Raw genomic sequence first — 24046 nt, 5'->3', positions numbered from 1 at the left:
AGACATTCCACGAGAACACATAATACAAGAGTTCCAAGCTATTCAAGAAAAATATAAAAATTACACGGAATTTTACACTGACGGCTCCAAAACACAAGAATACGTAGGTGCCGGAATAATAATGAAAAATTGGCAAAATAGCATTCGGATAAATAATTTTTCTTCAGTGTTTACCGCCGAAGTTTTTACAATATGGACGGTAGTAAAAAAAATTTCCAGCGACAAGCAGATTAATGCTATCATATATACCGATTCATTAAGTGCACTCAGAGCTCTAAACCTTAACTCCGGGTCTGAACCCCTACTTGGTGATATCCTAAACATGTTGGCGTATAATGAATATGGAAGAACCTTACAATTCTGCTGGGTCCCAAGCCATGTTGGGATACCAGGGAATGAAGCAGCAGATAGATGCGCGTTCATGGCAGCGCACAAAGGTATAATGCAAACAACACTTCCATACCAAGACATTATCCGAGCGATTCATAAGGCCCTGACATCAAAGTGGCAACTAGAATGGGACTCCTGCATAAATAATAAGTTACACACAATAAAACCCCTGATTGGTGAGTGGAAGTCATGCAGTCACCAGTAACGCTTCTATGAGGTGATCCTATGTCGACTTCGAATAAGGCATACACACCTGACACACAATTTTCTACTTCAAAATGAAAACCCGCCAACTTACGAGAAGTGCCATGAGCCACTCACAGTAATGCACATTACTATGACATGTCCAAACACTGAAACACAGAGACAGAAGCTTTTACACAATCTCTACAACTTACACATACCTTTACACCCCGCCTCAATACTCAGCGATGAACCTTCACTGACTTGTTGAGCTTTTTAGAAGAAACCGTTTTTTGCACAGACTATAAAGTAATGCAGCTTTCGATGCTTTAACATCTGATTTCTTAATACCTTGTGTCTGGCGCAGCATGGCCTTAGTCGCTTTTGTGCCATTAAACCCACATTAACTAACTAACTAACTTTCATTCTTTGTCATTTCTTTATTTAGGTCCTTATTTACTTAGGAGAGCTTGCCTTCTGCTTGCCTTGGTGTGTTGCAGCCCACTTCAATTGCTGCCTCTGCAGCCAGCCTAGTTACGGTGTCAGTCATTAGCAATATGTCATCATCATCTCTCTGTTCTGAGGCTGCATATTTGTTTGCAAGTACCAGCCTGAATTTTTCTCCTTTTACCATTACTGCCTCTAGGTTGACCTGTTTCTTCTTGACCAATTTTACTCTTTCTCTCTCCAAATTGAGGTGAATCCTAGCCATCACTAACCCATGATACCTGCACTTTACCCTACCTATCGTTTCTACATCCTGCACTATGTTGGGATCAGCAGAAATATGAAGTCAATTTCATTTCGTGTTTCACGATTAGGGCTTTTAGTAGCATTTTTTACAATGTGTACAGGTGATTATGGATGAGCTTTGTAACTGCCTTTTGACTGCGCATGGGTGGCCCTCTGCTTCCTATAAAACCTATTATTGTACTTCAGTTGTAAGTGAGCGTCTGTCCTGTCCACTCCATTTCTTCAAGCCCGTATTTCCACTCAACGACACTACAACATCACACTTTATTTGGCTGTGTAGTATTTCAAGTTCTATTTTTGCTTGAAAGTGCAACTGATTTGAATAATCTGGTACTTTTTGGAATGTTGTTAATATGCAGGATTGTGTCTACGTTTTGCGGATGAGTTTGAAGTGTCTGTGGAGGATTGGAAGCCAAGTGATGCCACTACTACAAACCTGTGTGTGGTGTCTGAGGGCACTTACGAGATCTGCTCCCGCACTATTGCAGCCCAAGCTGGCAGTAAGTACCACCACATGGCCTTCTTTTAATCATGTCACTTGTTCATTACAGCATGTGTAGCTCTTGTCGACTTCATATATTTAGAATAGCTCAATGGATTATGCATCTTTTCTTGAATTTGTTTTGCTAATTCTGACTCCGCTAATTTGATTCCCTCCAAAAGTCCTTGCCAGCACCCATGCATTTTTATGGCTCCAAACTTTTATTATTTTGATCCTAAAATTGGCCTAAAATGAATCACTTGAACTTGGCCAGTGTGCATGCATACGCTTGACCCCTGTGGTGAACACCAATAGTGGCAGAGCTTAGAGGAAAGTTAATGCTTTGAACATGTCATCACCCGTCAAAAACGCATATTTTTATCCTGCCTAGGATAATTTTCAAGCAATAATCATACCTCGCATTGTCTGATTTCGGTATTTGCCTGATTCTAATGTGCATCTTTTTTTTTTTTTAAGAAAATTGTGCAGGAACTTGCCTGCACGATACAATCGGGCACAATATCAAAATTGCCTTCAGAGTGTTTGTGTGCTTTCTTGCATAACACGAACATATTGTGGCGAAACTTACTTCAAATTATGCGGCAAAGTTGGTTTTCAGCAATTGGCTGCCATTGTGCAACATATATTATATCCTTGCCCATTTTTGTCGCTAAAAAAATCAGGTATACATTAGATTTAAACTTTTTTTGGGGGGGGTGTTTGTATACTTTCTTGCATACCGACGAATATATTGCAGCAAAGCTGACTTTAAGTTATGCAGCGAATTTGGCTTTAAGGAATTGACAGCTATTGTGCAATATATATTAGATCCTTGTCCATATTTCTTGCTAAAAAACCAGATGCACATTAGATTTATACTTTCTTTAGGAGTTTTAATTAAATTTTTATGTTAATTTTCCACTTTGGGCATATAGAGAGTGGGCGCATGGTTGATTTAAGGGCATGTTAGAATAGGGCAAATGCAGGAAAATGAATCACTGGTGTGTTTTGGCATTTTTTCTGCATCTTGTCTAACTTGAGCCACTGTATAATTTGATCAACTTCTTCGGTTCCGTGTGGGTTAAAATAATGGGAGTAAACTGTAAATAGAAGTCATTAAACCTAATTTTCAAGGTATAGTAGAGCCCCTCTAATACATGTTCCATACGACCACCAGAAAAACAATGTATTTCTCAGAAAACATATCACATGAACATACTTTTAAAATCAAGCAAATATGCTGTTAAATCTCAAAACAAGGACACTATGCAAGGCTCAGCCTCTAAAGGATTTATAGTCACTGACAGCTAATGAGGAATTCATGGGGACCACCTAGACATCCAAATATAATCAGTCGTTCTAAGTATTGAATTTGGCAGAGATTGAGTTTTATTCCACTAGTGGCCAAAAAGATTTGTTCTTGGATGGTCATTTTCGGGGATACCTTCACTTTCTCAAGATTTCGCATGACTAGCACAAGATGGATTGGCATCTACGAGTGACTGCATTTTTGACACAGTGCCAGGATCACTTTCACCGATGCTACAAAACTGAAAGTAGTATCTTCGAGAGTGATTGTTCTGAGAATATAGCCCAAGTTTGTCACCATGTTGCTGCATGCACATAAGCTTACGTGTGACCTGGTTAGTCTTGTGTTTGAACCATTCCCATGCTGCCGCTACAGATAGATGAAAGTACAATCAGTGCATGCACCACAGCATAACAGAAGTTGGCCAAGCTGAAACAGCTGAACAATCGTGAGTTTCTTCGCAACAGTCACAGTCCAGCGCTATCGTCACTTAATACCAACCACCCTTTTTGGTACATATATTGTGGGTAAAGTTGGTGCCCCTTCAAACTGCTTAAAGAAGTTACCAGCACCATGTCAATTAATATGTAAATAAATAAATTACAGATGTGCGGAACACACATGTCAACCAGCAAATGCAGCCAATGCAACCACATGCAGCCTTCCCACATGTAGCAGCTCTGCTTTGCTTATTCTGCGGTTCGGGCATAGCTGGCGACTACTCATCAACTAGGCTTCGCTAGTTTCAGTTTTGAGGAGCAGCCAGCGACGTGGTTGATGACATGCCAGTGAAATATTAAAATCAAAATATCGCAATTTTCGCTTGATTCTATGGCCAAATTGGCACGTGATCGTGCAGTTGGAGTTCGAATATCGAATGATGCGCTTTCAGCTGCCCAAAATTTCTGCTAAGACAACACTGCTAAGGTTGTGGCATGTCAAGAGCGCACATTGGTGGTGGTTGGAAGGGCTGTGCTATAGTGTTAAGCACGATCGTCATTTTTTCAGACATTTAAAGTAATAGTTAGTACACTTGCTGTTTCCTTGTAATTATAAGCCAAAGTCGCAATGTATAACATGGAGATGTTGCACGAATGGTAACATAATTAAGGGGATTGTAATACATAGGTGTCTGAGTCCTTTGCTGAGATCGGGCTTTAGCAACATTATACCCAGGAAAACATATGAACAAGGAACATATAAGCGGGATTCTACTGTCATCGAAACTTGACAATGTTTCACGTTTTTTTACTTTCTATATTGGTAAACAGCCAACATTTGTTATCTTACTTGTCTTTCATGTTGGTATATAGTTTCGGGGTCTTTGATGAATAGAGTGAAGCAAAAGAAAATATTAATATTGAAAAAATGAAGAAATATGGAGAAAGAGAAAGAAATACAGTTGAGTTACATTTACCTCACTTTGATGAATTGATGAATAGTCTAAATACATGGCAGAACAGATTAACAAGAAGCATAGAGATGCATCACAATTTGCTGTGGTTTTATACGCCATGAATCTAAAATCACCAGCTACTTTAAAACAGCATGGCAACAAACAGTAATGTTTCCTACTGTTAAAACCACTAGGACCCATTTTGTTGTCACGAATGCGGCTAATGTCTCTCCTCTGTGCAAGGAATGGTTCAGTACAATTTTTAAAATGCACAGCTGTAAAATATGCAGTTTTACAGAATACCTCCACTTAGATTTCTTTCTCTCTCTCTTTTTACTAAAGAGGAGGAGAAAGAAAAATGTACCCAGACTCACAAGCAGAAAGAGTTACACTAAATGGGAAGAGAACAGAAGAAAACGGAGAGACAGATAACACTAAAGGTGAGGATGGATATGAAAGCTATCGACAGAGTCCTATATACACAGTACAAAGATTTGGGTAAGCAGTTCCGCCAATAGCATGCACTGCTATGAACACCTCAGCTAAATTTTGGAGTCGTGCCCGGCATATGGAGCTCACAAATGGACTGCAAAGTCACCTGTTTCTCAAACACTCTCTTTGAAACAGAACCCTGCTCCTCACTCTTTTCTTGGAGCTTTATTTCGAGATGTAGATTCCCATATGCAGCTACTATTGGCCAATAGCTGACATCAGTCAAGAAGTGTGCTTGGATCATTGTGCTTCTTGCTAGTGTTACTGCATATATTTATTGATGCAGTTTGATAAACAGGCTGAAGTAAGCTAAACTCTGCTTTTTAATTTCGATAATAATTATGTACATCCAGAAGAAGCCGACTATCATCCGCTCACACTCAGCCACAGCCGCTCACGTAGGAATTAAAATTTGGCCACCCTGCTTATCAGTGTTGTAGCCGCCAACTCTCGCTAATATTGTTTCGGAAGGATAAAAGAAGTGGAAGGAAACATAAGATCGCAACACACTGGCTACTGCGTGTTGTTGCTGGTCAGCCATCTTTAACTATGCTGACTCTGCTTGTGTATATATTGTAAATATAGCGTTTCTATACTCCCAACATCCCCGTAACATATTGGTGTGGGGTGCAGTGTACCATGGTTGAGGACAGAGCTCCACAGTGGACATCGTATCACTGTCCCCACTATGAATGACGGTGAGCACGCGGGATCAATGTCATTGGTGCCTCCAACGTCACCATTGCCAGCTACATCACTGTCCCCTTCGGTGGTTGTGCAATCTGTTAGATATGGCGCCGTTTCCAGAGGCTACTTCGAGTTCCCCAGACCACATCGAATCGCAGCACAGCTAATTGAGGAATGCAGAAGCAGGAAAGCACATTCCTGAGGCAGGACACTTGCAAACAAGTTCGTACGCCGCCGGGATTAGAAGGGGACCTCGGACAATGGAGCCCAATCGTCCCCCTTCGTCTTTGAAGAAGACATTTGCTGCCGATGCGCGGCCGTAGCACCGGGAGCAAGTGGGTCCTAGGACAATGGAGCATGAGCACCCCCCTCCCCTTCTCCTCCTTGGAAGAAGCGCATTGCCAGTCTGCGAGGCAAGATCGCAGGGGGATCAAGTGATCAAGAGAGGAGGACCAAGCGCCGACTCTCTTCGCCGGGTATGACACCATCGCACGGGCGCCTATCATTGGCTGAAAATGGCGTCATCTGAGCGGACTCTCCCATTGGCCAAACATGACGCGACTTCCAGTCCTCGAAGGGTTTAAAAGAAGGATTCCAGAGAGACCAGAGCATTCCCTGATTCCCTGATTCACCTCTCTCGAACTTCTTGCCGCGGGCCGCAGCGTTCGAGTTGCTGCCGGCCCGTAATGACTGTACAACTGTTACTTGTCTCTCACCTCCCTGTATATAATGTAAAATAAATACTCCCAAGTTTGGTTTTCATCCCGAAGTCCGTCCCCCAACCCCTACAAACCCAAGGATCCTGGAACTTCTTGCGGGACCTATGGCACCGACATTGAGGAGTGGTTGGCGATGAACGAACACGTGAGTGGAATGAACAGATGGGACCCTACATTTATGCTAGCTAACCTGTTGTTCTACCTTAGAGGCATGGCAAAGCTGTGGTACGAAAACCACGAAGAGGAGCTAACCAGCTTGGATGAATGCAAAGAAAAGTTGAAAGAATTGTTTGGCAAACCAGCCGGCCGTAAAATTGCCGCAAAGCAGAACTGGCCTCCCGTGCCCAATCCCCCATGAAGTCCTAGTTCTCGTACATCCAGGACATGCCCACACTTAGTCGTGAAGCCAATCATGACATGACAGAAGCTGAGAAGGTCGGGGGCACGTGCTGAAGGACATTGCTGACGACACCTTTAATCTGCTCATGTGCAAAAGCTGCTCAGAAGTTCATGCTATCATCAAAGAGTGCCGAAAATTCAAGCAGGCCAAGAGTCGACGCGTCTTGCAACCATTCGCCAGACTTCCCAATACTGCTGCAACGTCGACGTTTGAAGGTCAACCCGCACAGCAGCATGCGTCGCCATCAGAGGATGTGGTGCGAATCATTCGATGTGAACTAGATACGATGGCGCCCGCAGCTTTCTGTCCACGTAGCCCTGATGCTACGCCTTTTTCAGTTCCGCTCATACAAGCCATTGTTCACCTGGAACTTCAAAACATTATTTTACATTCTGTCTGTGCTGTTGCCAGCCCCAGAGTCAACGAATGCCCTTCTGCTATTTTTGCTCCACCCCGACGCCTCTCTGCGTTATCGCAACCTGACTAAGTTGAGAACTGCGGATGACTCACCAATATGTTTCACCTGTAGCCACATTGGTCATGTCACCCGATACTGTCGCAACTCGTGGCCCTCAACACCTCGCACGCAGACTAACCTGAGCTGTTTTGATAAAAATGCTTGGAATGTTTCGCCCACCGCCAAGTCTAACAGCGCCGAAAACTCTGCTAGGAACTCGTGGTACAGTCGCTCACCATCACGACACAGACACCAGTCTCGTTCCCCACAAACACGTCGCCCATCTTCCCGTTCGCCGTAGCAACATCGCCTTTCGTCCCCTGTGGCTTTTGGCTGCACCCTTTCGGAAAACTAAGAAATGCAGCCCTCGGAGGTGGTGCGGCATTGCCTATTACTGCAGCAAACTCTCTGTCTGTGCGCACAAAGAAAAGTGTAATTGTAACCTGTTCAAGCACTCGTCGACACTGGAGCCGACGTGCTAGCCTACATAGACGTTTAAAGAAGGTCCTCACCCCAGCAGCTGCCCGAGTGCTTCGTGTGGCCAACAGCGGCATGCTGGTTATTCTTGGAATGTGTACTGTGCGTTTAAGTATAGCCAGCCGCCCTACTTCTGTTCTCTTTGCTGTGATCAACAACTCCCCTCAAGACGTTATCCTTGGATTGGACTTTTTATCCAATCTTTTTGCTCTCATCGACTGCACAACTGGCATTCTTCAGTTAGAACTGCCTCAACTCGCTGATGCTCCGAGCACCACCCCACCACACTCGTGCTCACTTTACGATGTGCGTCTGTCACCCGAAGTATTTACTTACATCACTTTCACCGTCCAGCCACAGGTTCCTGACGATGAATATGTGCTTCACCCCATAGTCAACATGGTTTTGAACCGGAACGTTGCTGTTCCGCATATGCTGGTCACAGTTACTAATAACAACGTCATTCTGCTTCTGAATTTCAGCCTGTGCCCTCAAGTGCTTCCAGCCAGCATGTTCTTGACCAGCATTTCTACTACTTCCAAATTTTACATAAAGAGTCTGAACGCCGAGAGTGGTTTATTTGTGCCAATTACAGCTCTCATCTCTGGTTCCTTAACGGATGACTTTGCGAAAATGATTGCAACTGACCTCACCTCTGCACAGGTCACGGTCATACATCTCCTACTCGAATCGTACAGTGACATCTTTGATTTTGGCGACAGGATTTTAGGCCCAACATCTGTTTTCACCACCGTATAAACACTGGAGGCACGAATCCTATTCGTTGGCTTCCCTATCGTGTATCGCATGCTGATCGTTGAGTCATCCAATCAGAAGTGGACAAAATGCTCTGCAAAGTGGTCATCGAACCATCAGCCAGTCCTTGGGCTTCATCTGTCGTCCTTGTGAAACAAAAAGGTGGTACCTGACGTTTTTGCGTCGATTATTGCCACTTAAACAAGATCACGCAAAAAGACATCTACCCGCTACCATGCATCAATGATGCCTTGGACTGCTTGCACAGAGCTAAATACTTCTCGTCCATGAATCTTCGATCTGGCTACAGGCAGATTTCAGTTGATGAAATGGACCATGAGAAGACGGCGTTCATCATGCTGGATGGTTTATATCAGTTCAATGTCATGCCGTTTGGCCTATGCGATGCTCCTGCAACATTTGAACGTATGCTGGACTCTTCTCTGCAAGGCAACAAATGGGCCATCTGTCTTTGTAACCTTGACAACGTTACTGTTTTTTCTCCCACATTTGGCAGCCACCTTACCCGACTCGCTGCCATTCTTGCGGTCTCCAAGCTGGCTTCCAACTGAACTCCACGAAATGTCAATTCAGGCGCCGTCAGATTAGGATGTTGGGACACCTCGTTGATGCATCCGGTGTACAACCAGATCTGGAAAAAGTTTGCGCCGTTCGCAGTTTTTTTGTGCCATGTTCTGCTTCTGATGTGCGCTGCTTCGTTGGCCTGTGTTCGTACTTTCGCCGTTTTGTCAAAAACTTTGCCAACGTTGCTCAGCCTTTGACAGATATTCTAAAGAAGAACACGCCATTCTCATGAGGCCCAGAGCAGGCTCACGCGTTCGCCGCTCTCATGGGGTTTCTGACCAACCCTCCCATACTTGCCCACTTCAATCCATCTGGATCGACCGAAGTCCACACTGATGCAAGCGGCCATGGCATCAGCATTGTTCTCACCCAACAACAGAAAGGTACCGAGTGCGTGACGCCAGCCACCTGCTGTCACCTGCCGAGAGAAATTACTCCATCAGCGAGCGGGAGTGCTTGGCTTTAGTTTATGTTGTCGCCACGTTCCCGCCATATTTGTACCGCTGCACATTTTCGGTCGTTACAGACCATCACGCACTCTGCTGGCTCTCTTCCCTCCAGGACCCGACAGGATGGCTTGGTTGCTGGGCTTTGCAGCTCCAGGAATTTTCATTTATTGTGAATTACAAGTTTGGACACTTCCATGATCGCATAGCATGTTGCGTAATCAGTAGCGACGGCGATCCACTTATTCCCTCCACAAGGACACTGACTGCCTCTCTCATCACCCCGTAGATCCTCTTGATCCTGCTGCACATGATGTGGTGACCTGCGTGATGGCTTTTGCTGACATAACCGACATGTGCGCTGAACAACAACGGGACGAATCCTTATAATCTATCATCGCCGGAGTGCAATGCACCAGCACCCATGTGCCGCATTTTCTTGCTGCCCGAAGGCATCCTCTACTGCTGCAATATCAACCCTGACAGCCTGAGTTGCTCCTTGTCCTTCCTTATCATCTGCGAACCGTCGCTCTCTAAGAACTTCACGATGCACTAATGGCGGGACACCTTGGGCTCTGCGTACATATGACGACACCGGTTCTCTGGCCGGGTCTCTACTGCTCTGTGCGTCTTGTGTCGACTTGCGAATTGTGTCAGCGCAAGAAGAAACCTCCCCTGCCACCTGTCGGACGACTCCATCCAGTTGAAGTTCCATCTGAACCTTTCTTTTGAGTAGGCCTTGACCTGCTTGGCCCTTTTCCGAATACGACTAGAGGGAATAAGTGGATCGCCATCGCTACTGATTATGCAACATGCTATGTGATCACAAAGGCATTGCCGACTCGTTGTGCAACAGACGTCGCCGATTTTTTCCTCCACGACATCATTCTCCACCACGGTGCACCTCGACAGTTACTTATAGACCACGGCCGCTCGTTCTTGTCTTGAGTTGTTGACGAACTCCTCCGCTAATGTGCTACTGAGCACAAGCTGTCCATTGCCTACCACCCAGAAACAAACGGTCTTACGGAACATCTCAACCGAACACTCACAGAGATGCTGTCAATGTACATCTTCAACGATCACCGTGACTGGGATGCCATGCTTGCCTACGTGACATTCACATATAACTCGTCCTAACATGACACCGCAGGATATTCACCCTTTTATCTTTTGTATGGTTGCAACCCCACATTGCCGTTTGACGCCATCCCCCCCTTCTGGGCCACGTGTTGCAACTGAGTACGCTTGTGAAGTCATTGATCACGCTCAAAAGGCACATCAAGTCACCTGATCTCGTTTATTAGCCTCGCAGCATATACATCAAGTGCGTTATAACCGGTGCCATCGCGATGTTAAGTTCACCCCAGGTGCTTGGGTGATGCTTTGGTCACCATGTTGGTGAGTCAGCCTGTCCCAGAAGCTTCTCTCTCACTACACAGGGCCTTATGAAGTCCTACATCAAGTCAATGATGTCAGTTACAAGATTTCACCATTACAGTTTGATCCATCCTCAAGTCCAACACTTGTTGACATGGTGCACATTTCACAGCTGAAGCCATACTTTGCTCGCAATTCTTCACCTACCATGTGCCGATACAGCGCTTCAGCAGCCAGGGGTGCTGTTACGGAAGGATAAAAGAAGAGGAAGGAAGACCGCGAGACACTGGCTGCTGCATGTTGTTGCTGGTCAGCCATTTTTAACTACACTGACTCTGCTTGTGCACATATTGTAAATGCAGTCTTTTTATACTCTCAACTTCCCCGTAACAATATCAACTACATAGTTTCAAACACTCAACTGGCCTTGAACCACACAATACTCAAAGGGACACTAAAGGCAAATATTAAGTCAAGCTAAAGTGATAGATTCGTACTTACGAACCTCTGAAGTGTCAATATTATTGCAAACAGAGCTTTAAATTTTGGGGCAAATGCAGGATACAATTAGAGACTCCCCCATGACTCTAATTTACTAGCCCAGTGATGAAGGCACTCCTAATTATAATTCTGTTTCTAGTAGTCAACCACTCGTAATGAAAACATAATTGTATTGCATAATAAGGTGAATAAAAATGTTACTTGTCCAGTTCAAATATATCTTTTGAAAGAAAGAACTTATTGAAGCTACACTTCACGACGATGTTGGTTGCCACAAGGTTTTGTTTTCTCCACTCTGCACTGCCGATGCTTACGCATTTCAGTAGTTTCGTTATTGCGTAGTGCTGCACTGGTTTTGCTGTCTCGTTAAACTCACACAAACTGTAATTAGCAGAGAACGCCATGTCCATGTAATGTCACGGGAGTCCTGAATGGTCTTCACCACTGTTGGGTGCCATTTTAATCAGGAAAGGTAGTAAGCAGGGATGAGGTTTGGAACGTCAACCCCCCCCCCGGTTGGGTGGCGGAAGATTTGAATACGAATAAAGGTATTTGGACCCTTCAGAAGCAATTTTCTCATAAACTAAGTTTTTCTTAGCACTAAACAAATGCTGTGAGGTTTCTGGAATGGTATTTTAACAGTCCACATTGACTTAGTATTTGCCCTTTAAGGTCAGACTACATGCACACTTGGTTTGACGCCTAGGCAAACTTTGCTTCGTATTGAGCTATTGATAGCACTTCAAAATGTGCAAGTTAGACTTGGCTACCATTTGTCAGTCAAGCAGCTGGTGTAGGACAATGCCGGTCCTCACTGTGTAGTATGACCAGACTGGAGCATATGAGTGTGAGCATGCACTCCAGCCCCTGTCGTGCACAAAGCAAACACTGCACATATGTACAGTGGTGAGCAGCCTTGTCTAGAGCGCGGCGACGGTGCTCTGCGGAGCAAGTCAGCGTCACCTAACGTTACGCTCTGGGTTTGAGATATGCTTCCCGCGCGCATGCGCCGCAGAAATGGAGGCATGCCTGCTCAACGCTTCCTTGTCCAGCCACCGCCTTGCGAGTTCGTTTCGTGCCGCCAGGGACGCGCTGCCTGCAATTGTGACCCTTTGACGGCGGCGAGGGCGTCGCCATGCCGCCGTGTTTCACGAGTGTAACGAGACGGCCAGGCAAGCAAGCGCGAGTGATAGCAGATCACCACGCATTTCTGCACAGGCACCACTCGCCGCGGCCATAATGTCTTTCGGCGTGTATCTGCACTGCGTATTTAGCTAAGGGCCACAGCCGACGAAAATAGGCGACGAAAATAGACACCAAACAACCATATAGGCCCAATTCTCGCACTCTTAGCCTGGTCTGTGCCTGAAACGCACGATCACCCGCTATCACTTGGACGTGCTTCAGAAACGCGCGATCACTCTATATCATTTGCACCTACTTGCCTAGCCGCCCCGTGATATGCGCGAAACGTGTTGCTTTTCCGGCCGCTGTTACATATCATTCAGCGCGGCCCTGGCAGACTGAAGCGCAAGCACTGAGGCCAAGAACCCACGAGCAGGCACCGCTTTATTTTGGCCGCGCATGCGCACAAGACGCATAGCTCAAACCCAGAGCGTAACGTTAGGTGGCGCTGACTTGCTCCGCGGAGCACCATCGCCGTGCTCTAGACAAGGCTGCTCACCACTGTACTACAGTTGCACGTAGCTGCGGTATACTATGTAGCGTATATACAGCGACCGCTGCAGGATGCCACGACGAGTTTATTGGCTGAACACACTGCAACTCACTGAGGAAAACCATGTTTGGTGCGTCCTAGGCACCAAAATTGGAAGTAGTGGCATCTACATGATCATCCAAAGTCAAATCTGAACTAAGTGCCACGGTGACGCTCAGTAGACAGAGTGTTGTGGAGATGCCCCGCTACGCTGTAGCCTTCTCAGTGCAAGTCATTGAAGAAGGAGCGGAAGCACCATAAAGGGATCATAGACAACTTTTGACTGCCAATAACTCCACTTCCGCTGAACGCATTGAAGTACAGTAGACTCCCTTTAATACAAGCTCGAAGGGACCATGAAAATTTGTTCGTCTTATCAGATGAATAATTGGCAAAGTGACCAGGTGCATCCACATATCTTACTTCAAGCTGGTAAATGAAGTGGACCTAAAACGGTGTGGGGGTGGGGGGGTGGGGGGGGAATATCATAAAAAGCATTAGTTTAGCTGAACTTAGTAAAACTGCTTTCAAGTGGTACTCTTGCTTGGTTTCATCCAGTTTATGATGGATGTTCGGTGCTTCTATGCAAATCAGCAAGCAGTCACAAACAACATCATCTCACCTAATGACCTTAAACATCCTTCTGTGCCTTCGTGCTGCTGGAAAAAGTTCACTAGGGAGTTTAAGCATGTATGTGCCGCCTGACAAGTCATTGGTGCAGGCTCCGAGCTAGCGAAAGTACGAAGAAGGGCGCTCAGTACGCAGCAAAGCAACGCAGTCTAGAGGAAAGTCTTGGTGACGTTGAGCAAAGTGGGAAGGAGAAACAAGGCAAAGCATGAAGGAGGACGTAGGTATGCGGAGGCACGCTGGGTTGACCTCCTCTGGCAGTTGCTACAGATTTTGTTTGCTATACAGACGTAGCAGGTTTGTCTTGTGATAACATCGTCCTCGTGTGCCGTACACTGTGTCTGTCTGTGCGAATGAAAGAGTGCAACAGTGAGCTGACAATGGCGGCTCAATCTCGCTTGCACACAGCAGAAAATGGGGAGGGGGGGCAGCGCGCCGTCTTTTGTCGCACGCATGGCACTGGGGAGGGAGGGGGTGCCACACGCAGTTTATCTTGTACGCAATCTGCTTTGGGGCACAGTCTAGCTGTGTTGATGGCTTGTAGTTTTGCATGTGCTGTGTTCTCATCACTTAGTTTAAGTTTAAGCGATAGACAGTGCAAAAGTTCAGGGGCATAGCAACAGGAGGGGGGCTTTTGGGCTGTCATGCTGTCATGCACCACTGACCAAAACAACCCTGGCACCAGAAATCATTCTGAAATTTGTCTAGAATGTCTTCTTTATACTCCAAAAGACATTTCGGCACGAACATTGCGAACTCGGGCTGGATTTCGTGGCTACGCCCATGCACCTGGAGTCACATAATGCTTCCCCAAGAAGCGCCATCCGAGCACAAAGTTTCAAGGGCATTTTGATGGTGAGCGGGCTCGTCGCGGCATCACGCAGTGGCCGCAGAATCTACGGAGCACATGGATTTCAATTGCAAAACTTTATGACCATAAAATTCTTATGAACATTTGATACTAAAAGTGCATTGACTTTTCTAAAGTCGTACATCAGGCCATACAACGACACAAGCCAAATCGACACACTATCATACAAGTAGGCAAAGCACGTGAGGTCCTATGAGACGAAGTGTTGTGGCGGTTCATTTGCACCGTCATGTAGCAGAAAAGAACATCAACATGTTTTTCACCTGCGCCAAAGCATCGATGTGAAGAAAGTAAAGCCAGCAAAGGTAACTACTTATTTATTTTTTCTACTTTGACTTTTATTTGCGAGGACACATTCAGCCTCTTCAAGTTTCTTGTTCTCGTATCTAGCGGGCTACTAGAGCCAGCCAGAACGCATGCGTTTTTCTCGTGTTGCCCCGACCACCGGGCGGCGCACTTTGGTGCGCATTCGTTTTTCTTGGGCCGATTGGATTTTGGCCTGCCGGAGTTTTGGACACTTTCTGGCTAGCAGATGAGAAAAATAAACAATGGTCACTAGCTGCCATCACTGGGTACTCTATAGGCTGCAACGCCTCCACTTGAGAACATCACCTTCACATTAATGTTATTGCAACCTCCGCGGAACGTCTTTTGTCTCGCCGGTGCAGGATACCGAGCAGTATGCGTATGGCTCTCGGTGGACCAAGTGTCTCATGTTTTCTTCGATGTTCCTTCGGTAACCCCATAAGTGCCCAAAGTAGGCATTCAATTGTGGCCAACATGCTTTCCTTTTCATTTTTTTTTTTCACTTCGGTGCCCCCACCTCACAAAAGAAAGAAAGACGTTGCGGCACAGCGAATTGTTGCACGGTGAAAGTGTGATTTTGTTACTTCTTCTTTTCCGGAAAGTGATTGGCCACGGGACTCTGATACTCCTATTATATTATTGCCATAGCAATTATATGGACACCTCAGGTGCATTCCTGCCATTGCCATTGCCGCCATGTTCCGTTCAAACTCCAAAATCTGAAATCGAAAGTTTGGCGGCAGCCCGTTGGGCCGGAAAAATACAGGTTGAATAAATGCGAAAAGACTGCGTGATTTCAAGGGCTGAACGACTATTACTACAAGCAGAAATATCGGAGCGCAATGCTAAGGCCCGTATGCTGGAAAATACCTTCTATGCACGTCGCCGACTAGAGTTCCTTAGACCTTCCAAATTAGCTTCAATTCAGCTACACGCTAACTTTCAAGCAAGCGTGAGAACATGAAATAACGACGTCATGCACCATGCCAAGCTGGAAATGCTGCGACCATCCTGAAACGGTAGGTCCCGAAGTTCAGCAAGAGAGGCTGTACACAATCTTTCTTCCTATAAACCTGACAAAGCAGAACTCCGTTCTGAGCCTTGGTCTAAACTTGAGCACAAGGCCCACATGAGATACGAAATAGCTGATTTGGGCTGTTGAAAAGGCTCTAAGCCAAGTCGACGCTACTAGACGTGACGAAGCTCGCACACGTTATTAACGCGCCTTTGGGCTTCAAAGCCCTTCTTCAAACTCCACGCTGTCGCTAGAGGAACATGAGGCTATCGACTGGCTTCAAAGCAATCCTGACATCATCATTCTTTCAGCTGACAAAGGAAACGCAGCTGTTTTGCTTGATAGTGGTGACTACACCAAAAAAATTCTGGCACTGGTTAGTGACACCAATGCGTGATCCCACAGGAATACTGCAAAGGGTCTTTGTAGTATAGTGTCGCCCCCTGCCAGATCTCTGTGTTATCATACATTTATGTTTCGTAGTAGTTTAGCTAGATGGCGCACCCCTCTTCTGTCATGTGACGAGCTGGGACCAATCAGGAGGTGTCATCTGGCGTGTGAAGTCCTTTTTAGTAATAAACGGCCGCGAGCCGGCTCAGTCTTTGTCCGGTTTTCATCAGGCGCAGTTGGCTCCGTGTCTCCCTCTCTGCATCGGCGCTTGCCGAGCGTTCGCTGTCCAGGGGCCCCACCTTGCCTGTCGCTGCCGACACAACAGTCTTCCAGAAGCTTCTAGCTGACGACTTCCATTTGACCCCGCCCCAGCATAAGTCACGCTATTACTGGCTACTTTGTCACAACGAATAAGCTCCTGCACTTCATGGCCTACCAAAGATACACAAGCAAGGTGTTCTTATGCGCCCCTTTGTCGAATACACTCGCTCACCTTTGTACAAGCTTTCCAATTTTTTACACTGGATTATGTAGTCACTCGTTGGAAAAAGTGGCACTTAAGTATGCAATTCTGGCGACTTTATTGAATAGATACGGCATGTTGTTCCTGCTCATGATGACATCATGGTCTTATTTCAAGTTGGGTCATTAATCACAAGCGTCCCAGTAGGACTGGCTGTAAAGGTTTGCACCACTGCCCTCGAAGATGACGGGTCGCTGCCCGATAGGTCTCCGACTGACGTTTCAGACCTGTCTCATCTCCTTAAGTTCTGTTTGTCGAATATATGCTTCATCTTACAACAGAATTTTTACCTGCAAATGCATGCTACGGCTATGGGTGCATCTATATCAGTTTCTGCTGCGAATCTGGTCATGGAGAACGTCTGGCGTTTGCATCTTTTACCCCTTTTCCAAAGGTTTTCCTGGGATATGTAGATTATTGCTTCTGCATAATTCACAAGGATGCCCTAGCTGCCTTCATTGCTAGTCTTAAGAGCGTGGAACAGGTGATTCAGCTTACTGTCGAGCAAGAAGCATACGCTTGTCTACTGTTTCTTGATATTGTCAAGCGTGGTGACTCTGGTCTTTCTTTGAACGTCTACAGGAAGCCCACATGTACAGACCGGTACCTGCATTTCAAGTCGGTACATCCGCTTTCACACAGGTCTGTTCCTGCTACGCTGTTCCAACAAGCAAAAATCATTTGCACAAGAGAGGAGGATTGCACTCGTGATATTGGGAGCATCTCTGAAGATCTAAGAACCTGTGGTTACCCTCCGTTCTTCTTGTCCGCAGCAAGGAAAGAAGGGCCACTCCCAGCGTTCTACATCGTCTCCGAGGAAGTGAGGTGCGATTCCATATGTCCCTGACACAAGTCAGACCATTGCTGACATTGGTGACAGGGAACAGTCTCTTCGTCCTTGGCTTGGGGTCAGCGAGCGGTGCAGACCTTTTGCATATAGCCGACCTGCTTCAGGGGACCGTCGCGGGAAGGCTTGGGAGCAGCTAGGACAGCGGAATGGGCAAAAACAATTGTTAGAACGCGCCACCGTTCATGTGACCATACACTCGAATGATTAGGTGTTGGTGTCTAGCATGTGGGCAAACCTATTCGCACGCTATCTGGTTGCGGTGAGTCGGACTTTCTCGATTTGTCGCAGGCCCATCGGCTTGTTCTGAGGATAGTAATTCGGCTACCAGGGATTAGTGTGTGAAAGGTGCAATAAATGCTCTTGTGATTGTTTGTACCACTGTGCCGTCGTTCCTTTTTCCCAAGAGCATGTGTGAGACCTCATAAGTTGCATACGGATCGTCAGTCATAGCTGTGAGGAAAGCGGCTGGAAAGGCAGGTCACATTGCGCCACTTGCCTTGTTATGCAATAGGGCCGGAATACCCAGATCATGCATGTAGCCAGAGCATCTCACTGTCAAGGTGGTCTATAGCCAGCTGGGATGTGTAGGTTTGGCATTAATTCACCACTTGAAAGGGACACGTTTCATTTTATTTGTGTGGAATGGAAGACATCCTTTTGCTCTGAGGAATCAAGCCATAATCTTGCAGTGAATCTTGAAATGGCAGGCTGGACATGGCACCGGTGATCACCTAGCTTGGAGTTGGTTGTCTTGTCGGGCACCACGCAAGCGACGGTTATACGGATACATCACCATACTCCACATCGTTCTTGTGCAGGGCTGTTGGCACTAATATTCTCAGTTGTTTTCATTACTTCTGTAATTGCTTTTAAACCTCTCCTTCACACTTTTCTTTTTAGGTACATAAATTGAGCTAAAAGAAAAACCGCTGACTCAACAAATACATCTAAGAAATGTGCCTTGTGCTCCTCTGCCCATACATTCAATTGGAGCTTTGGAAAAAAGCAGCCTTTAAATTAGTAGCCTAGCACATTTATATTGCTATAGCCTCATTAGTAAGTAAGGTAAATGAAATGATAAAGGGGGCTGGTACACATTGCCGTGTGTACACACTGGTACACAAAAGTGCATTTTCGCTACGTTTATACATTCAAGAATCCCTCCGCGAAATCTAGAAGCTAAATTTAATCGGAAAATAATAAAAAATTGCGCTTAAAGGGGCCAGGGTGAACGCGAAATCAGCAAAATCTGGTAAAAAATTTTCAAACTTCGCGCCGTCGCCATTTGCGAACGCGGTGGCCGATGGCCGCCATCTTGCACTTGTTTTGAAGCTGTTTTCTTTGTGCGCATTTTGCGCCAGTTCAAAATGGCATCGTTGAAGGGATACCGACGCTATCGCGTCATTTCTGAAGGATGCGTCCGTGCCGCCGATTGGCCAGAGCGCGCACACCCCCTGCGCGCCTCGCTCCTATTGGTCCGGCGCTCTTTGGCGTGCGCTCAACCGCTCTCGCGTTTCGCTACGTTTGTTTATGTCTGGTTTCATCGCGCAGGGTCCCACTGGAATGGAAGAACGCCACCACGGTTTTCATTCCAAAGCCCAACGAGCCCTCGGGCGTCGAGAACCTCAGACCCATATCACTCACGTCGTGCGTGGGTAAGGCGGCGGAACACGCCATTCAGAACAGAATCTCCAGATTCCTCGAAACCAAGGGACTGTTACCACACATCCTCATCAGATTTAGACCCGGTCTATCAACTCAAGACACCATGATTTTAATCAAGCACCAAATCATTGATGACCCAATTAGAAATGCCAAGGCCATTCTTGGGTTGGATCTAGAGAAAGCGTTCGATAACCTCTCTCACCAATACATTGTGGGCACCATTTCCGAACTCAACCTTGGAGCTAGGTTCCACTCGTACGTCAAGTCATTCTTGGATAACAGGACGGCTACGCTCCGATTTGCCGACCTCTCCACGGAGACACTCTCGCTGGGGAGCAGGGGCGCTCCCCAAGGCTCGGTCATCTCCCCTATGCTTTTCAACCTTGCCATGGCGGGACTTGCTGAGAAACTAGGGCAGATCCACGGGCTCGAGCATACCATATACGCAGATGACATCACCATGTGGGTGTCCAAAGGAACCAAGGAACCCCGGGCATGGTGCAGGACATCTTGCAAGAAGCAGTGAACGCCATAGAAGAATTTCTAATTCCTACAGGACTCAGATGCTCGCCTACCAAGTCGGAGCTGCTCGTACGCAGACCCATGCAGAAGGGCCGCAGGCCGTACTCGTCAGACTTCGATTATAATCAAGAAATTACCGTACGAACCACTTCGGGACACGCCATACCGTGCGTCGACAAAATCAGAGTCCTGGGTATGATTGTAGAGACTAAAGACGTCAATGCCTCTACGGTTCAGAAGCTCATCACCAAAACCAACAATGCTATTGGGCTCATCAGAAGAATTGCCAATACACACAGGGGCCTCAAGGAACATAATCTCATCAAACTCATACACGCGTTCGTCACCTGTCACTTCGCATACGTTGCGGCAATGCTCAATTGGACACGATCTGAAAAAGACAGACTGAATGCCCAAATCAGAAAGGTCACCAAGCAAGCCCTCGGCATTCCAACCAGCACCAGCAACGAGAAGCTGGGGCACCTGGGCATGCACAACACCCTGGAAGAAATTGCCGAAGCCCAGCAGCGCGCCCAGCTTGCTAGGCTTTCGACGACGCCTCCGGGGCGCACGATCCTAGAGAAGCTAGGCTTTGCACAAGGAGACATACAAAAAGACTTTGCGGACCTCCCACGGGACATCCGTGCCAAGATCACGGTCCGCCCTATACCCAGAAACGTACACCCCGAAAACAACAGGGGCAGACCACAAGCGAGAGGACAATTCCTTCTTAACCAAGCCTTGGCGAACCGCGAACGCTCAGCTTTTGTGGACGCGGCGGCATACACGGGAAACAAAGCTTTCGCAGTGGCGGTTGTGGACGGCCGTGGATCCACAAGATATGCAGCCACGGTAATTGCAAGGAAGCCTGAACAGGCCGAACAGGTTGCGATCGCTGTTGCGCTCACCGACGACAATCTTTCCCATATCTACAGCGACTCCATAGCCGCTATCAGAGCTTTCCCAACCACTCGGAGAAGAAGGACGCGCCCACTACATACAATGAAATCACTAAACACTACTACCTACAACGCAGACAGTATAGCACGCCACACCGCACGCTCACTCGAGCTCAAGGGGTTACACTCAGAATGCTACAAACAGACACATACCCCACTCAAAACAGATTACACCATTACATGCCTGAGCTCTATGACAAGTCTCATTGCACCAATTGCAATACATCCCTTAACGTATATCATTTACTCTGGCCGTGCTCGCAAGCTCACGTAAACTACGAACAAGACAAGCGCAAGAAGCAATCCGGAGCGAAGAACTCGCTCCCCAACTCTGGGCCGTCCAGCAGGTCCACGACGCCGCCAGGAAACTCAACCTCCCGGTTCCGTCGTGGGAGATGCCCACTCCATGAGAGCCAAAAGCTCTCGTGGCCTGCAGGACCTGAATAAAGTTGATTTCCTTCCTTCCTTCATCGCGCCGCTGTCTACGTTTGTTCAGCCGCTTGCTTGGCGACGACGTTTGATAAGGTGCTCATTTCACTGCCTGGATAGCTGGAAAAGATCGTGGTCTCAAGGCTACTACGCGTCAAGCGGCTGTAGAATGCGCGACGGAAGGCGGCTAGGCCTGTCATACTCGCTGAGTTGCCGGTTGCTGGTCTGCCTGGACATTCTACCCGATCGAGTTCCGAGCTGCAAACCGGCACGTCTAGCGTCAACATTTCGTCCGCCCACGCCACGCGTGTTGGCACAGATCGTGCAGGCACCGTTTCCTTCCCGACTGAAGAAAGTAGCAAGCGCGCAGCGAGCGCCGGAAAACGTGCCTGGCGTCGCAGTCTGCAATGGAACGAAAGTTCACGCTGCTGGGTGTTGACACGAGAGAGGACGTCAACGACAGCGAAACTGAATTTGCAATCGTGGATTTATCCGTCGTACAAGAGTTCCTTGCACTCGTGCTGTGTCCCGGGTGCGGCTAGAAAGTGGTGATGCTTTCAAGGACCCCGCCAAGGAGTACAGGCACTCGGTAGTGTTCTGACAATGTTCTGTCGTCACAATGCTGCGAGAGCAAAGGGAGAGCCTGAACCTAGGCACCACCACAACTTGCCAGAACATGTGGCAGAAGCATCCAGATTATGCCCCTGGTGAATTTCCTTGAGATTTTGTTGGTATGTTCTCAATAAAGATGTTGCAGAATGTTTTTCCTTGATTTCTCAAAACAACAATTCTGACAGACTTCCAATTTTGGAGGTAAAATAGCTTCTGTCCTATTTGAGCTATCAGCATATTTTTTTTTTTTTTCCAGAAAGAGAAATGTATCTAGTAAGCAATATGCACCTTTTCAAAGCAGTACTCTTCTCAAAAAGTTTTTGAAATGGGTCACATGCTTGACATGTCAAAATGGCGTTTTTTTTTCTCAACTTCCATGAGCTCTAACTCTTGCTCAGATTAGCCTAGAACATTAATTAATACCTTATGGCACTCCCTGAACATTCTAGATAGTCGTTATACTCAAATTACTGTGTTAGGGTTTTCTGTGTAGATGCTAATTTTCCTCCAAACAAAGGACCCAGCTTATACAATGCTTTTAGAGTGTAACAGAAACTACTTATCCGATGGCGAAATTAATTATATTTTTAGAATCTGCATATTAAACTACACAAAGTGTGAAAATTTCGTTCAGATCTGTCCACAAATAAAAAAGTATTTCAAGTGTAGCCTCCCCCCTTAATATACATCATGACTGCTATTATGCTGGAAGTAAATCACTGTGAAAGGCTGAAATGTAAAAGAGCAAAAAACAAGTAAAAAAGTAATCTCTAAATGTATTTCAAATAATGCAGCCACAGACAGTAGTCTAAAAGGGATGCAGTTCAGCTTGTTGCTTGAACATAGCTTATGATAACAATATGAGAAAGACAAGATGAACTGGTAATTGTAAATGACAGGCAGCATTACACCAATGTGTCCAATGTGTGCAATGATTGGTGTGCCTAATGCAGGCAATGCCAAGTGGATTCTGAATGTCCAGTGGCAAATGGAAGGTGTGGACATTCATGTTGATGTGGGCATCAGCAAGGCTCTGTCAGCTTTGTTCCGCACACTCACTGCCCTGACGGGAGAAGGTGACGAGGGTGAAAGCCCCGAGGAGCAAGCCCGTGCAGCACAGGTAATCTCAGTGCTTTGCTACTCATATAGCTCATCAAGCACATATTGAATAACACTGGTTAGCAGGACCTGGGGCAAGAGGCAGTTCTACATCTGGTCGCAGTCGACTAATTTCACGACAGTCAGAGTGCATGCGCAGCAGCTTAGCCAGAGGACAGTATAGTGCTCGCCACTTATTGACTGCATTTAGATCACGGAGCAAGAAACATTTTGGAGTGGAAACTCTGCTGTTTGCGGCAACCAGGAAAGGTCACAAGCCCGCAGAGCCATTATCATGCTGGCGGCCTGGAAAGAAATTACCGCTGTTTCGGTTGCCAGGGCAACCGGTTGAGCGTGTTGCTCCCGTTCGGCCGTGCGCGCCTGACTTCTATTGAGGGCATGGAGGAAGTGGCTGAAGAGCGCGTCGGAGCCGCCTGCTCGGGCGCTGCATTTTGTTTTTCACTGTGGCTTCTACGACGCACCGCATGGCACCGCCACTGCATACGGTCCCTTCGGTGCATACAATTGTGATTTTATCTGGACGCCTGCGCTCGCTCGCGCTGACGGGAGTTTTACCTCCTAAATGTCTTCCTCCGTGATTTAGGTTAAGGCAACATCAAAGGTAATGCCGAGGACAATGCCATTGTACAATTAACTCCACTGTCACCATACGAATGCAACACACATCTTTACTATAAATGCTTTTTAGCCTGCTAAGAAATACCTCTCCAACCATAAGATCACTCTATTGTGGGTTGAAAGTACGCTTGATTATCCCTGTTACCAGTGCTATATATTATGCTACCATGGAGTCCAATGGGCATGAAAGCGTGCAAAAACAATTTCTTATTGAAGATTATTACTTGTCTCGTGGCAGGTCTGAGTGTGCCTCACTGACTCATTCCCGTCAACTTCACACCTGTAGTCCTAAGTACTTTCACGCAACTTATTTACATTATGAGGCATGAAATGAGAACACCAAGCATCAAGCTGTTGTAGCTGAAAACAAGTTCTTGTCTAACAGCCACTGACAGCACAAAGGCTCCTCAT

The 24046-nt window shown here is 46.6% G+C and overlaps 1 protein-coding gene across 4 annotated transcripts in view; it reads left to right on the top strand.

Moving 5' to 3' along the window:
• The window catches only part of tweek (transmembrane protein KIAA1109 homolog tweek), a 576634-nt gene that overhangs the window by 420782 nt on the left and 131806 nt on the right, over positions 1 to 24046 (top strand). For all 4 annotated transcript variants that reach the window (XM_070534911.1, XM_070534912.1, XM_070534910.1 and 1 more), the window contains 2 exons: positions 1686 to 1826; positions 22852 to 23018. In XM_070534911.1, coding sequence (XP_070391012.1) covers positions 1686 to 1826; positions 22852 to 23018 — 308 coding nt within the window. The remainder of the gene's footprint in view (positions 1 to 1685; positions 1827 to 22851; positions 23019 to 24046) is intronic.

Source organism: Dermacentor albipictus, chromosome 3 (assembly GCF_038994185.2).
Source record: "Dermacentor albipictus isolate Rhodes 1998 colony chromosome 3, USDA_Dalb.pri_finalv2, whole genome shotgun sequence".
Taxonomy (NCBI): domain Eukaryota; kingdom Metazoa; phylum Arthropoda; class Arachnida; order Ixodida; family Ixodidae; genus Dermacentor; species Dermacentor albipictus.
This window is presented reverse-complemented; position numbering and strand designations above follow the sequence as displayed.